Source organism: Pyrus communis, chromosome 5 (assembly GCF_963583255.1).
Source record: "Pyrus communis chromosome 5, drPyrComm1.1, whole genome shotgun sequence".
NCBI classification, from domain to species: domain Eukaryota; kingdom Viridiplantae; phylum Streptophyta; class Magnoliopsida; order Rosales; family Rosaceae; genus Pyrus; species Pyrus communis.
Genome location: NC_084807.1, coordinates 15,088,834 through 15,103,834, shown reverse-complemented (window position 1 = coordinate 15,103,834; position 15,001 = coordinate 15,088,834). Strand labels below are relative to the sequence as shown.

General features: G+C 35.6%; 1 protein-coding gene across 1 annotated transcript; it reads left to right on the top strand.

Moving 5' to 3' along the window:
* The first annotated feature begins 819 nt into the window (after positions 1-819).
* LOC137734703 (lysophospholipid acyltransferase LPEAT2-like) lies at positions 820-7,110 on the top strand. Its single transcript, XM_068473964.1, has 14 exons — positions 820-1,361; positions 1,866-2,046; positions 2,160-2,219; positions 2,814-2,977; positions 3,063-3,126; positions 3,231-3,299; positions 3,433-3,534; positions 3,647-3,691; positions 4,428-4,498; positions 5,138-5,204; positions 5,893-5,943; positions 6,238-6,348; positions 6,460-6,507; positions 6,615-7,110. The coding sequence occupies exons 1-14, from the start codon at positions 898-900 to the stop codon at positions 6,783-6,785; spliced, it is 1,668 nt and encodes a 555-aa protein (XP_068330065.1). The 5' UTR covers positions 820-897; the 3' UTR covers positions 6,786-7,110.
* The last annotated feature ends 7,891 nt before the right edge of the window (positions 7,111-15,001 follow it).

Here is a 15,001-nt window from a genome sequence, read left to right as displayed (position 1 = left end):
TCGACTGGTATAAATACATCTCCCTAAGATTTAACATGGGTAACACCTACTTTGTTCTCAATTGCTCTCTTGCCTACCACTTGGGTTTTAAGGTTTTTATATTAACTTGACCGTCAAAGAAACTTTGCCCTGTATCACCCCGGTACCTTAGTAATTTCATGGTTGCTTGTTCATTCTTGTAGATGACTATTCTTGCTTTCCTCTATACACGGGAACAAAGTTGGTTCCAACATATACCAAATTGGTGTACCAGCGCTTGCCACACGAATGTTGTATAAAAATGTAAACTTCCTAGCATTTTCCATAAGGATGTAGGCCAGAATTTGAGTCATGTAGAGGTGCTCTTCGATGATGACAAAGAATATATGATTCTAATTATAAAATTGATACAATAAAAATTATATTGATCACAAGTGGGTGGATAAGCAAATTTCTTGATCACATTACATAAGTAAATTTGTATTCTCCAATAAAATATTAAGAAAACGCGACGAAGTAAATAATATTAGGGAGACTAAATTTTTAAACAAAACTTTGTAAACTAGATAATGAGAATGTTGATGATTAGTCATTACTTAAGTGTTATTAACGTACTTATTTATTGGTGATGCATTTTTTTTTTTGAACAAACAATATTATTTACGAGAACGAGACTATCATTAATGTGATTCAAATTTGATAACACGTATTTAATTTGTAAATTTAATTTAAAAAATTTGATCTTCTCGTCACCGAATAATATTCCGCCGCATGTAGAGAGAGAGATCCATGCCTTCAATAGCGTTGTATGAACCCCTTGTAAATATTTGTTTCTCTCTCTCTTACCTACGGAAGCTAGCGTGGAGCTTCATTAGCCTTACTGCTACTCTGCTCCCCCAAGAAAAAACACCCACAGTAATGGCAGACCACGATCTCACCTCCCCCTTCCTCTCTCCTCCACCTTCCGATCACCCCCACTTGATCCTCACCATCCAAGACGACACCGATACCGAATCCCACCACAACCACAACGGCATTCACACCCATCAGAGCACCAGCGCCGACCACCACCACCACTCTCGCAACCCATTTGCATTTCTCGGGTCCGATGGGTTGACCGTGCCCGTTTCCACCACCGCGGACCCGTTTCGGAACCACACGCTCGAGATTACGGGTATTTACGAGTGGTTAAAGATCGGAATTTGCCTGCCCATTGCGCTGGTTCGGCTGGTGCTGTTTGGGGCGTCTTTGCTGATTGGGTTTTTGGCGACGAAATTGGCTCTTCAGGGGTGGAAGGATAAGAAGAGCCCTATGCCGAGGTGGAGGTGCAGGATTATGTGGATCACTAGGGTCTGTACTCGATGCATTCTCTTCGCTTTTGGGTAAGTTTAATGATAATTTTTGTTGGGTTTTTGTTATTTTGTTTGTTATTCTGTTCTGGGTTGGTTTAGCTGTGTTTGGTTGCTGGGAAAGTGGAGGAATGGACTAGAAAGTGGAATTTGGAATTTTTATTTTAATTGAAGTGAAGTAGTTAGTTTGATTGGAAGGGGTCAGATGGAAGCCTAGGATTCTGGTCTGTTTGGATGCTGAAAAGTGAAAAATTGAGCAAGGAAAGTGAACTTTGATTTTTGGAGATTTAATTGCTGCAATCGAAGTGAAGTGAATGGTTTTATTAGATTCAATTGAAAGGAAGGATAAGGAGAGTATTGGAGTAAACTATTAAACTCTCTTGGAAAATTGAAAAATACAACCTGGAGCGGAATGATAACCGGTGGTAATCGTTTGATAGTTTATCTCTTTCATGTTATAGTTGATTTTCGTTTTAATCTCTGTTTCCTCGTAGTTTTTAAAAATTTGATTTTTCCCTTTTGCACCTCTTGTTGCAGCTACCATTGGATAAGACGGAAAGGAAAACCTGCTCCCCGAGACATTGCTCCAATAGTTGTTTCTAACCATGTGTCTTTTATTGAACCTATCTTCTATTTCTATGAATTATTCCCTACAATTGTGGCATCCGAATCCCATGATTCCCTACCTTTTGTTGGGACGATCATCAGAGCAATGCAGGTAACTTCACAGTAATTCTGCACTTCATTTGCTAGCAAACTTTTTACATTCTCTTTAGTTGATGGAATTTATATTCTGTTCTCATTGTTTGCCTTATTGTTTTACGTTCTCAGGTAATATATGTTAACAGGTTTTCAGCATCATCAAGGAAGCATGCTGTCAGTGAAATCAAGGTAAAAAGTTTCTGTTAGTTCTTGGTTATCCCTATTTTATTAGTAAGTTATAAACCCGTTTAGAATCATAGGTTGGCAACCATTGTCACTGCCTGTCGTTTATTATAGAAGTAAGCTTCTGTGTTCCTTCTTATAATTACTAAGTTTTTTTTGTTTTATGTTTTATGTTGTTGTTGTTGTTTTTTTTTTTTTTTTTTTTTTTTTTTTAAGTTTGGATGCCCTTGAAACATCTCTCTTTCAACTGTAAATTGTTGTTTCCTTAAAACTATAATTGTATTCCTTGTGATGTGGTCTAGTTCTTAGATGTCTTGACTTGGATACTGTATTCTGTGAGATTTTAGCCTTCATCACTATGTTAATGTATTTCTTACTCATGTGTTCCATAGAATGTAGTACATACACGCTTTTTTAGTCCAACTGCAGCTGGAATACTTGTACTTCACCTTTTAGGTATTTATCTTCGGTTAATTAGTTGCATGTTGGATGTAATTGTATGAACCTATAATAGTGTAGGAGATAAAAAGTCAAGTGTTTTTATCACTTTTATAAGCTATTTGATACAGAAATATGCTTTCAAGGATCTGAAATATACAGAGAAAAGCTTCATGTGGTAGATTTCCTCGAGTTCTTTTATTTCCCGAGGGAACCACAACCAACGGGAGATATCTCATTTCATTTGAGCTTGGTGCATTCATCCCTGGTTTCGCCGTCCAACCAGTAGTTGTACGATATCCCCATGTACACTTTGATCAATCCTGGTAGGACACGTTTCTAATTTGAAACTTTCTGTTGGTGCTGTCTTCAGTGGCATCTATTAATGTTTTCATGTGAAATACCGTTCAGGGGGCACATTTCTTTGGCAAAGCTCATGTTTAGAATGTTCACACAGTTTCACAATTTCATGGAGGTAATCTCTTTCTCCTCTTTGATTGTGGTTGATGCACTGTGTGGTGTTATAACATTTTGTACTGCATCGGCATTGATTTAGGTATTTTGATCTGAATTGAACAGGTAGAGTACCTTTCTGTTGTTTCACTCTTTGATAACAAGAAAGAAAGTGCTACCCGTTTTTCGGAGAGGGTGAGAATCTTGGTGAAATTAATCTGCTGTCTGTTTTTCTTGAGCCATGAGTTTAGTTTTGCATTGCACATTTTCTGTTCTGCCATTGTTTTGTAGATTATTAATAGAAGTTGGCACGTATGAATATGTGCAGACTAGTCATGCTATTGCAACTGCACTCAACGTTGTACAGACGTCTCATTCATATGGAGATTTAATGCTTCTCGTGAAAGCATCTCAGTTAAAATTGAAACTGGTAAACATCTTGGTTAATTAAATGAGCTTCTATTTCTTAATTTATGTTTAAATGGTTTAAGAGCTATTCACAACCTATTTATAGTACACTAAACGTTTCTATATGTTCACAGGAGCAACCTTCAGTGTATATGGTTGAAATGGCAAGTGTAAAGTCAGTAAGTGATTGCATATAATTGCTCTCTCTCTCTCTCTCTCTCTCTCTCTGTTTATACATATATAATATTATAAAACTTCAAGAGAATTCATAGCTGTGCATCCTGGTCTGTAGATTAACATATATAGTTTTAGATAATAGAACTGATTTTGGACATGTCCACAGGAGCGACATTCAGCTTATGTGGTTGAAATAACTTCCGTCCTTTTCTGAGAAAAAAGTTACATTTGGAGATTCATCTAATATTTTCTTGCACCTCATATATTTCCTCTGAATACTTTTCAAATTGTGGATGATTTGCAAAATCAGCCATTAACACTTATAGATCTGATCAAATATGCCCTATAAAAGCATTCAGTAAATAAGGGCAAGTCTGTTGAAATGGTATAAGATGACTATTTAATTCCCTTGGTCATGACCGTGTTGCTTGTGGGACTGTATTTGAAAACAGAATAGTTCACAAGTATACCAGGGTGAGGATAAAGTTGCCAATATTATCCTACTTAGTTCATTGATTCAAGGCATTGACAAGTTATAGTAGTTTGAAATTCTACCAGAGTGGCTATAGCTCTTTTAATGGGCTGATGCATTAACTTTTTACATGGTATATGCTATTTCTATCTGCTGCCAGTACAAGAGTGTCTAAGTTTTATGTCCTTTATCTATTCGTTATTGTGCCCTTTGCTTTGTTTAACGATATACGTGAGACCTGATAGAGTTTATGTCTTGTTTTTCAGTTACTCCATATAAGCAGCATGGAGGCTGTGGACTTTCTAGATAAGTTTCTTTGTATGAATCCAGACCCAAGGTATTCGTGAAACTATTATTAAAGTGAAGTTGTCCCTACATCGCCCTTTTGGCTAGTGGTGTTCGTCAACTATTATTATTATTTTTATTATTAAGAAAATGACGCGGTTATTTAAATTTAGCATCTGTCATCTGAATAGGGTTCATATATAGTTTTTATCTCCACCTTGTTTCTTGTAAGTATATTCCCTCCCCCCATATGATCTTACCACGTATGGTGGAAATTCTTGTTAGATAAATGCAATTAGTTATGGTAAGATTGCTTGTTCAAGACAATATATTAAATGCTATTGGGCAAATATCGGTCCTTCTGCCAACCAAGAAAACCAAAAGGGTGCATATGTATGTGTTCATCCTGCTTCTATTTTGTATGCGTTTTGACAATGTTTTTTTTCTTTTCATGTTTGTACAATGTCATTCGTGAAGCTTGTCTTATGTTTGCAACTTCGATACTTCACTTAACAATGCTGACAACCTTGAACAATGCATCTAACATCATTTAGTAATTAGATTTGTAGCTAATAATTTAGTTAAATGCTGCGCCATTTGACATGCTTAACGTACTAGAGCTTTGAATCTATGCAAAACCTATTGCAAACACAAGACATGTAGGATTCTTATTGTTGTGTCCTGTTTGCAGAGGTCATGTTCACTACCATGATTTCCTAAGGGTGCTAAGACTCAAGGCTTGTAGCTATTCCAAAGAGGTCAGTTGCCGTATAGTTTTGTGCTAAACAATTTCTCTTATCTCTTGGTTTGCTACCACTTGAACTTAATGCTGAGTTTTAGAGTTTAGAAAGGTTATATGATATGTTCTAGCTTTTCTGATATGAACTTTGGCATATAATATAAGAGATATCCACATCAGAATCATGTGTACATGTATGGGATTTAGAATAGTAAGAGTTGGTAGACGTAACATGAATTGATGCTTCAAAGCACCCTAATTTTTTTTCTCCTCTAGGATAGAAATATGGTTGCGTGGCTTTTGATACCATTCTCTTGGCCCTTGGGTGAAGTTACTTTTTTGTCTATATGCTGCAATTGTTTGCTCCAAGTGTTTGTCCTCCTCCTGTGGACTTACTTCAGTATCCTCTATTACAACTAGCTTAGTGGTTAGTGTGTTGGAATGGTGTCTAAATGTACAAGGACAGGGGAACATGTTGTACAAAAGGCTTTAATTATGGGGAGAATGCATGATAACTTTTCTGCTATTTTTATTTTTTATTTTATTTTGTCTGTTGTCTTTTCCTTATTTTAACTACCATGATTGCTTTTTGTTTCTGACTGTACAAAGTATACACGTGATTGGGCATCACAGCATGTCAAATGTTTTCACGAATGGATTTAACTTTCAATTCTCCGTCATTCTCATTGAAAGATTTTGTGTCACAGATATTTGCATTCATGGATGTTGAGAGAAATGGAGTAATAACGTTTAAGCAGGTAATCGAACACCCCCAAGCCCTCTTTCTAGAAATCCACAAAGTGACTTTAGAGAGTTCAATACATGTTGACAGGCATATATTGAACTACCGTAATAGCTTTGTATATTTCATATTTGGTTAGATACCAAATAATTTAGTTTCACAACTGGAATAACTTATTACTCGCGCATATATGAGAATTGGCTATAGATGCAATTGTTTGCGCATCTGTTTTGGTTTTGGTTTTTCTTTTCTAAATGCTAAATGCCATGATACCAAGCTGAGCATAATCATATCATTCTGTTGCTTTCAGTTCTTATTTGGATCAGCGCATGTTGTTAAGCGGCCATTGTTCCGCAGAGCCTGTGAATTAGCCTTTTCTGAATGTGTTTCTGGGGAGAATGACTACGTTTCAGAACAAAACGTATGTTGCTTGCACTGATTTCCCTTCTTTTTTCCTTTTGCAAGTCCCCACATAACTTTTTTATGACGAATCAACATGTGGTTCCTTGTTTCTTAATTGCTTTTCAATCAGTTTGGAGAGTCCATCGGACATGCAATCCCGGATTTGAATGAGGATGAGGTGATGGCCATACCCTTTTAGGCTAGGATTTTCAAGATATATTACCATGAAACATCTTCAGGTTGCCCCTTTTGCAAGATGACTAATGTTTAATTGAGTGCTTGCAGGTCCGTGGACTGTGCAATCTATTTGATTCTGATAATGATGGAAGAATCAGCAAGGAAGATTTTTTGACCTGCCTAAGAAAAAACCCACTACTGATTGCGGTTTTCTCGCCTTGTTTGCTTAACAAAGACATTTCAGAAGATGGAAATAGGTTGGTGGAGGAGATTGTGTAGTGGATGGGTTTCTCTATTAGGTTTTGTGGAGATTTTGTGCAGCATTTGTAACCTCCGATGGTATGGTATTATTTTGGGTGGAGAAGGGAGTGGAAAGGGGCGGAGCTTCGGGATTGCTAAAGTATAGAGGAGGGAGGAGGGGGCATAATATTCTTACCTTGCACCCTTAAGCTGCTCATATCATACCAGAGTTTTGATTTAATTGCTGTTTCTTTTTATTTGTAAGTTTGTATAATCATTGCTTGTAACCAGTTGGACATTAATTGAGAGAAATTCTTTGTAGCAACCTTGACTGTGAAATTTGCAATTTTTCTCCCATTAACGTGTGGAATTTGGGAAGATACATGATCTTGTTATTTGTCCTGGAAATTGTCGTCTTGTATTCTACCTCCCCAAAATTGTTACTTAGGGGTGTATTCAATTGGAATTTTGAGGGATTTTAATTCTTTTAATAAATCTAGGGATATTCAATCAGGATTTTAAGTGATTTTCTGAAATTCAATGTGTATTCAATCAGGATTTTAAGATGGTTTATTAAAATTCTTAGAAATTCAGGTGTATTCAATTAGAATTTTAAAGAAGTTTATAACATTTTAGGTGTATTCAATTAGAATTAGAATTTAAAGAATTTGGAAAAGTTGAGGAATTAGAGGGAATTAGAGAAATTTTATAGTGTATTTTAAGCATTCACAAATCTCACTCCATGAGATTTCTAGAGAATTGAATTAAAATTTTACATGGAATCTTTACAAATTAGTTAAACTCCGTAAAAATCTATGGATTTATAAATCCATTAAAATATCTCAAATTCCTAATTGAATACATCCCCCTTAGATTCCATTTTAAGCAAATGCATGTGAAAGGGGCAATAATGGAAAACAATGGTTATCCACCCCAAACCAAATTCACATAAGGGTGCGTTTGTTGTACCGGATTATCTCGGGCTAGACTAACTTCAGGGACTAAGTTGGACTGACTTAGAATAGACTAAGCTGGACTAACTTAGTGATAACATTTGGTGTAGTATCGGACTACAAGTAGGATAATAAAAAGTAATTCTATTTTTTTTTCTTTTTGTTTTTTTTTTTTTGTCTTTTCCTATTCTCGAACTATCTCCCTCTCTCGTGAAACCTCTCTTTTCCTTCTCCTTCTACCTCTTTTCCCATCAAACCCGATCTCTCGCTTCTCATGAATCACAAAACATAAAGCCCAAATTTTACAAGTTTCTCACAGATTACAATATTCAAATGCCAAATTTCACAACTTTCTACTAAATTTCACAAGTTTCTTAGCTTCTTCGCCACCACAGACAAAAACCCCAACTGGTACTTGGGCATTTGGTACGCTTTCGGTCCCGACTTGTGCTTGGGTCGCGCGCGAACGCAGAGATCGACGTCGAGCTTCTGGTGATGGTCGTGTGGTGGTGGTTTGGTGGTTGCAGTTGAGCAAGACAAGGAGAGAGGGAGAGAGTGTTGATGGTTTGATGGTGTTTTCTCGCCGAAGAGAGGACAGAGAGCAAAGAGGGGCCGGAGTAAAAGAAAGGACATAGCAGAGACGAATCAAAGGTCTTAGCTAGTCCTATGGTTTTCTGAGGGGACTCGCTAAGAACCTCTAGCGACCCTATTAGTTTGGACGAGTCCCGGCTAATCCCATTAGGGGGTTTTGTTTGACCGGATTAGGGGGACTGGATTAGACTAGACTGTAGTCCCTTGTTTGGCCTGGACAAGGATTAGGTTTAATGAGCTTAGGTCGGACTCGCTCGGATTATACACCTCGCTATGAGTTCTTAACGAAGATCCCCAATTTCGGCCGGACTCATAAGCCCTTCTGATAGAAAGAAAATCGCGAGATAGTCGCTCGTCCAAGAACCCCAACGTCGCTCGTCCTACTCGTCGCACATCACTCCCTCCTTGCCCTGCTCCCTCATCATCATCCTCCTCACCCTCATCTCTACGTCTTCCCTCATCTACATCTGCTCGCCCTCATCTGCTTGCCCTTCTCCCCATTTCTCTCTCTCTTCTCACTTCTCCCTTAGTCGCAGAAATTAACCTCTCTATCTGAAACTCTGATTGTGCCTCTTTCGTCCCACTATTCTTTACAGATGATATGAACCTCTGCAAATTGATACGGCCTAGAACGACTTGAACCTACAAACGTTTTTAATTCAAAATTACCGATTCAGCTTGAAATTAATTGTTGGAGGCCTTGATTTTGGTCAAGTTCGACGCAGATTTGCGGTCGAGCATCTTCTCCGTCTCATTTTTTAAGTTGCAAACAAGATTGGAATATGGATCTGGGTTTCAGATCAGATTGAACAAGCCCCGAGCTTGGAGAGGAGCACTAGCAATTAATTGGGTCTTTTTCGGGTATTTTTTATTTGTAATAATCAAAATTTTCTCTTTGTTATTGGAAATTTGGATCTCTGTTTTCTGGGCCTTGATTGGGGGGTTAATTTTGTTATTGAAAATTCAATAATTCTCTAAGTTGCAGAGGAGCACCAGCAATTCGTGAGGAAGAAGAAGCAGAGCGCCATGCCCTTTTATTTTTCCCTATATTCATTTTAATATTTTAATAGAAAATAAATTGAAATATAATAATAATTTGTTGTTAGTCCAGTTTCTTAGTCTAGCACTACTCCAAATGTTTCACTAAATTAGTTCAGCTTAATCTAGTCTAAGCTAGTCCAGTCTAGTCCTTAAAGCTAGTCCAGTCCGATATAGTCTGACACAACAAATGCACCCTTAAAGTTTGTCCCACATGGTAACAAACACGGGACTGGGTAATTGTTATGGCAGCCTCCTTAACAATTTTTGGGAGCGTTATTCATATAAGTTTTTCCTTTATAGTGATTTGTATTCTTAAAGCTTGAGACTGGATTATTCCTTAGACCCTGGTTATAACTATGAAAATCCTGGATTTTACCAATTTCATTCCATTGGCCTCGTTTATGGTCACATCCTTGTCTGTAGCTACTGCCAGGAAAGGAGGTAGTGTTTGCTTCAAGGGAAGCAACATTCACTTTTGAGTATGGCATTGATCTACTTGATCGGAACAAATGATTTTTCATCAACACCTCATTGTTCTGCTTAACTACAAGGAGTACTGTTATCGGTTGATTGTACTTTATAAAATCGTGTTATCTATATATTGCTGCTGAATGTTTTTTCCAGAATGTTTGCTTCAATGACATTCTCCCCATAAATTTTCATTTGGGAGCTGATTCTAAACATTGTAGAATTATACTTAGCGACTGACTTAAAATCTTAATTTTGTAGGTGCCCAATCATAATGAGCTCTTGGGAGAATCACCGTTATTCTGATGATTATATCTATCTCTCAAGGTATTCCAAAGAGCCAATGGGTCTTCAATTGTTAGGTATTGGGTTTTCAACCGTTAGGTATTCGCCCCTTGATAGGAGCATATTTATACTACTTAGTTATATTGTTTCCTTGCATTTAGTTAGTTAATTACTACTTATTATAGTGTTTTAAGCCATTTTCGTGTGTTTGTTGGTCATAATGACAACGTTGGCAAGAAAAGACAATTTTGAACCTTTTAGAGCAGTTTTGGGCATTAATTGGATAGCTTATGAGTGGAGTAAGATGGATGGACGAAATTGAAGACCAAAGGTGTCTAGGAATGTGCTAAAGAGTTGGAGAAGCAAAATTGGAAGTTTTGAAGATAAGGAATCAACTACAAATAAGGAACCTTATCCTATCTTATCCAAAACATTATCCAAACAAACCTTATCTTATCCTATCCTAACCAACCTTATCCTTTCCTAAATATTATATTATCCTATCTTATCTTATCTTATCCAAATCAGTTTGTGCCTTAATTCCAGCTATTTAGAAGAGATTAATTATACATTTAAATACATAACTCAGATTCTAGAAGACCTTATCTGATCCTAAATACATGCCGCACCCTTTATCCCTTCTAGAAGTCTAATTTTTGCCACAAAACACATTGTTTCTAGAATCCCTAGAAAGGTGGCGCCTCTCCCTCTTCTAGAAGCTTTAGAACTTGCAATCCTTTTCCCCAAGGATTGTGCAATCCTTTTCCCTTCAGATTTTGGTGCACCCTAGTCATTTTCCCACCTGATTTCTACCACACCCTAATCTAATTTCCCTAGGGTTTTAGCTGTGTATCACACACACACATATACATATATATATATATACACACACACATGCTTATGCCGCAGAAAAGATCACCATCCATTCACTCATTCATTCATACATTCAGCCATCAAACACCATAATTCACACCACAAACACCTAATTCACCCTAGTGCCGTAGCAAGGAAGGAAGGAGAAGAGGACTTATGCAATCTGCCATCCAAGGGAGTGTCGTGCATGCCATTGGAGTGTGGAGCGTTTCTGGGTTCTTTCTATCCTTAGTTTCAGTTCAATGTTTATGTTAATTTGGTTTTCAATTATGATGAACATGTGGAACTAATTTCTTTATAGTTGGAGGGGAATTCGAAGCCATGATTATATGTTTTATATCAATTGATTGCATCCAGTTATTGTTTCTTGAGTCCTGAATGTGATTTGCTTATCTGAGTTATCAAAACTTGTTTATGTATGTTGGTTGAGGGTCAACACTTAATTTGCATGCATGAATTTGATGCTAGAGTATAAGGGAGTTTCACGTAATAGTTAATTGCTTATATTCACAAGTAGTGGAGGTTGCTAGTCACAATCGTGTTAAGTGAATCCTTGGCAGGAATCTCATGCGTTTCATAGTGATGAATGCCTTGTCAATGCTTATGATTTTCATAAAACTCAATGACTTTTGATATGTATCTCTATCATGCGTTTCATATAGAAAACTTGAGAAAGATAATTTGATTGTAATGCGTATTCATTCAATTCAATGAAATAAGGAAAATCTGATGGTTGGTTGTGCGATGCAATTAACTTGGGGCGTTGTCATTCATAGTCTAAAGAAATAATAACTGGAAATTGGTTTGTATGCATATGTCATGTGTGGAGAATGACCCTCTAACTAGCCTTCCACCCATTCAATTCAATCAATTTAGTGTCTAACCTGTTTAGTTTGCAATCTACCTAGTTTAGTTAATTTCATCAAAATCAGTCCTATTTAGTGTTGTAGCTTAGTTAGAATCTGTTTAAGTTTAATTCTATTAGTGTTTTGAGTCAAGTAAAGGTTAAAATTCGTCCAAATACCTCATTAGTTCTTATTTGTGTTAGTTTTGTTCAATTCGTCAGAATCTGTCCATATTGAGTCTTTTGAGTCTTTTTAGTTCAATTGTCGTTCAAATCACTTTCTAAGACCTGTTTTGACTCAATTCAATTTAGTTTGTGTGTTTTGAGTCTATTTAGCTTGTTTTGAGTTCTTTGAGTCTAGTTGAGTGTTTTTAAGACTAGTTTTGTGTTTTTGAGTCAGTTTTAAGTAGATTAACATCCCTAGTTAATTCACGATCTAGAACGATCCCTACTTGCATATATACTACAATTGTCAACAATAGGGTTTAATTTGTGTGTCAAGTTAATTTTCACATCACCCTTCAATCCTTAATGGATGTAGCGACGAAAGATCATGGCTTTCACCCAATCTTGAGATCTATGACTCATGTAAGGTAATTCTTTCCAGTGATGTCAAGTGCGACAAAATCAAAATTTTCCAAGTTCGTCACCATATTATTTTTCCAAAAGAAAAATGAACTATGTAAGAGAGAATGCAATGTTACAACTTTTGGTTCTTATGAAAACAAATTGTCATAAGAACCACAACTTTCTTCATGTTAACAAAACAAATTGTCTTATGTGTGAAGTTTATCGGCCACATATGCTTTATGACACTTGATTTGTATTTTTCACGTGCTAGGCTTAAAAATTCACCACATATGAGAAATGTGTAGAGAGTATGAATCTAACATTTGTAAAAGAATATACCTGCATATATTTATAAATAATTGAATTGAATCTAACATTGGAAAAAAAAAAATGAAAACTAATGAAAGAGCTTGAAAACTTTAAGTTTTAATAATAAAGACAAAATAAAGGGTAGAGTGAATAGTATCAGGATTGACATTTTAGTGTAAAAATGTTGTTTTTCGTTAAAGTGAACAATACAACAGATTTTTCGTTAAAACTTCAAAAAAAAAAAAAGAAAGATATTTTATGTATTTTTAAGTAATTATAAATAATTGAGTAGCCCTCCGTATTGCGAATTTCTGCGGGTGTACTTGATTCATGACATCCAACCAATCCATCAATTCAAATGATAAATATATATATATATATATATATTTATTATTTTGGCATTATAAACGTTAAAGGACCAAAACTGGGGAAAAGGGGAAAATGTGATGTGCCAGACAATGTGGTGGGCGGTGGGGACTGCACCCATTATATTTTGAAAGGGCAACTAATGATATAGGATTGTTGCGTTTTCGACTTCTAATTGGCTGGAGGAGTACGATTCGTACGGACGACGTTGATGTATTGCTAACATTGTACGATCTTTGCCATTTTAAACTCTACCCCTCCAATATTTTATACTTTCTTTCTTTTCTGTTTTTGCCCTTTTCCTTTACTTTCATTTGTGGGCGGCTTTCTTTAGTTAATTGTCCATCACAAGAAACCAAATAAAAATCAACGCACCATACCATTAATATCAAAAGTTAATGTGAAAATGATGAATATTTATGGTGGTTGGGGATTTAGATCTTTTCCTTGGATCCTTCTGGTCAAGAATTGTGAACTGTTAGATTTTCATTTTAACGGTTATAATTATTATAACTTTAAAGGAATTTCTCTATTTGTAGCCGTTGGATGAAAATCTTACGGCCCACAGTTCTTGATCAGGACGATCATCTCCTTGGGCTCAGGAGATGATCTAAATCTGGTGGTTGGGGTCTTTTTAGTTAAGACTCTGTGATTCAAATTTAAATTTTTTCGTTTTTTTTTTGGTGTCAAATATTAATTTTAATAAAGAAAATAAATTGTTATTTAGTATTATGATCTAATGATATTTTTCTTCATTTGTAATCAAGAGATTTAGGTTTGATTCTCGCCAAAGACAAATTTGAATTACATTATTGCTAACTTATTGTGCGGCTAAGAGTAAATAATATCGTTTGTTAAAAAAAAAAAAATTCAGTACATACTAAACAATAATAATATGGGTAATGCTAGAGAGATTAAAGTTTTAAACCAAACTTACAAACCAAATGATATCTCACTAATAAAAAAATAAGCATGTTAATCAATAATTAAGTAATAATCTAATCATCAACCATCACATTATTTAGTTTACAAATTTAATTTAGAAAATTTACTTTCCTTAAAACATCATCTAAAAAATATTAATAGAATAACGTACCAACCCAGAAACTCAGTACCTTTCTTTAGTTTTTCTTCTGAGAACTTTCATCAAACAAGCACTTTTATGTTCCTTGCTTTCTCCATTTCACAAAAAAAGTTCCTTGCTTTCTCGTAGTATTTGCCTTTTGTGTCCACAATTTCTTTTTCTGGTGTGTTTTGTGGGGTTACCAAAACAAGCAGCAAAGGATGAAACATTCAACCTTTGATTTTTATATTGTTAAAGTGTATTTTATTTGATAGGCTTCGAGTGTTCCCCTTCCTAACGGACTACTAGAGTACGGCGCATTAGTGATACTATTTTGTTTATATAATTTTTCACACGTTTTGTAGAGTCTATTTCTTAATATATTTTAACGATTCAAACTCTTTATATTTTAGAAATCACTCATGGATTATTTTTACAAAAAGTTAGATAAATTCAAAACAATTAAAACATTCATTTATAATGAAGGAAATGGACGAATACTGTCTTGTAAAGAAACCTAAATTGAATCTAATGGTCATATAGTTTTAGATTTAAATGATTTTTGGTATATATGATATTTTGTAAAATATCTAAAATATAGACGGTTTGAATCATTAAAATATGTTATGGACTAGACCTACAAAAATGTGTGTAAAAATAATGGTGTCACTATTTAATGTTTCCTTTTCAAGGTGGGGTTAGAAGAGAGGATGGAAGGAGGAAGAAGAAAAATAAGGCAAGAAAAAAAATAAGAAAAAGGAAAGGTAGGTCTGTTGTTTGCCTCTGCTTACCCGAAGTAAAAGGTCAATCAACTCCACCCTCCCTCCTTATAATTTCCTTCCCTTCTTGGTTTTTATGTATTTTCCCTCTCTCCTCGTTTTTCTTTCTTTCT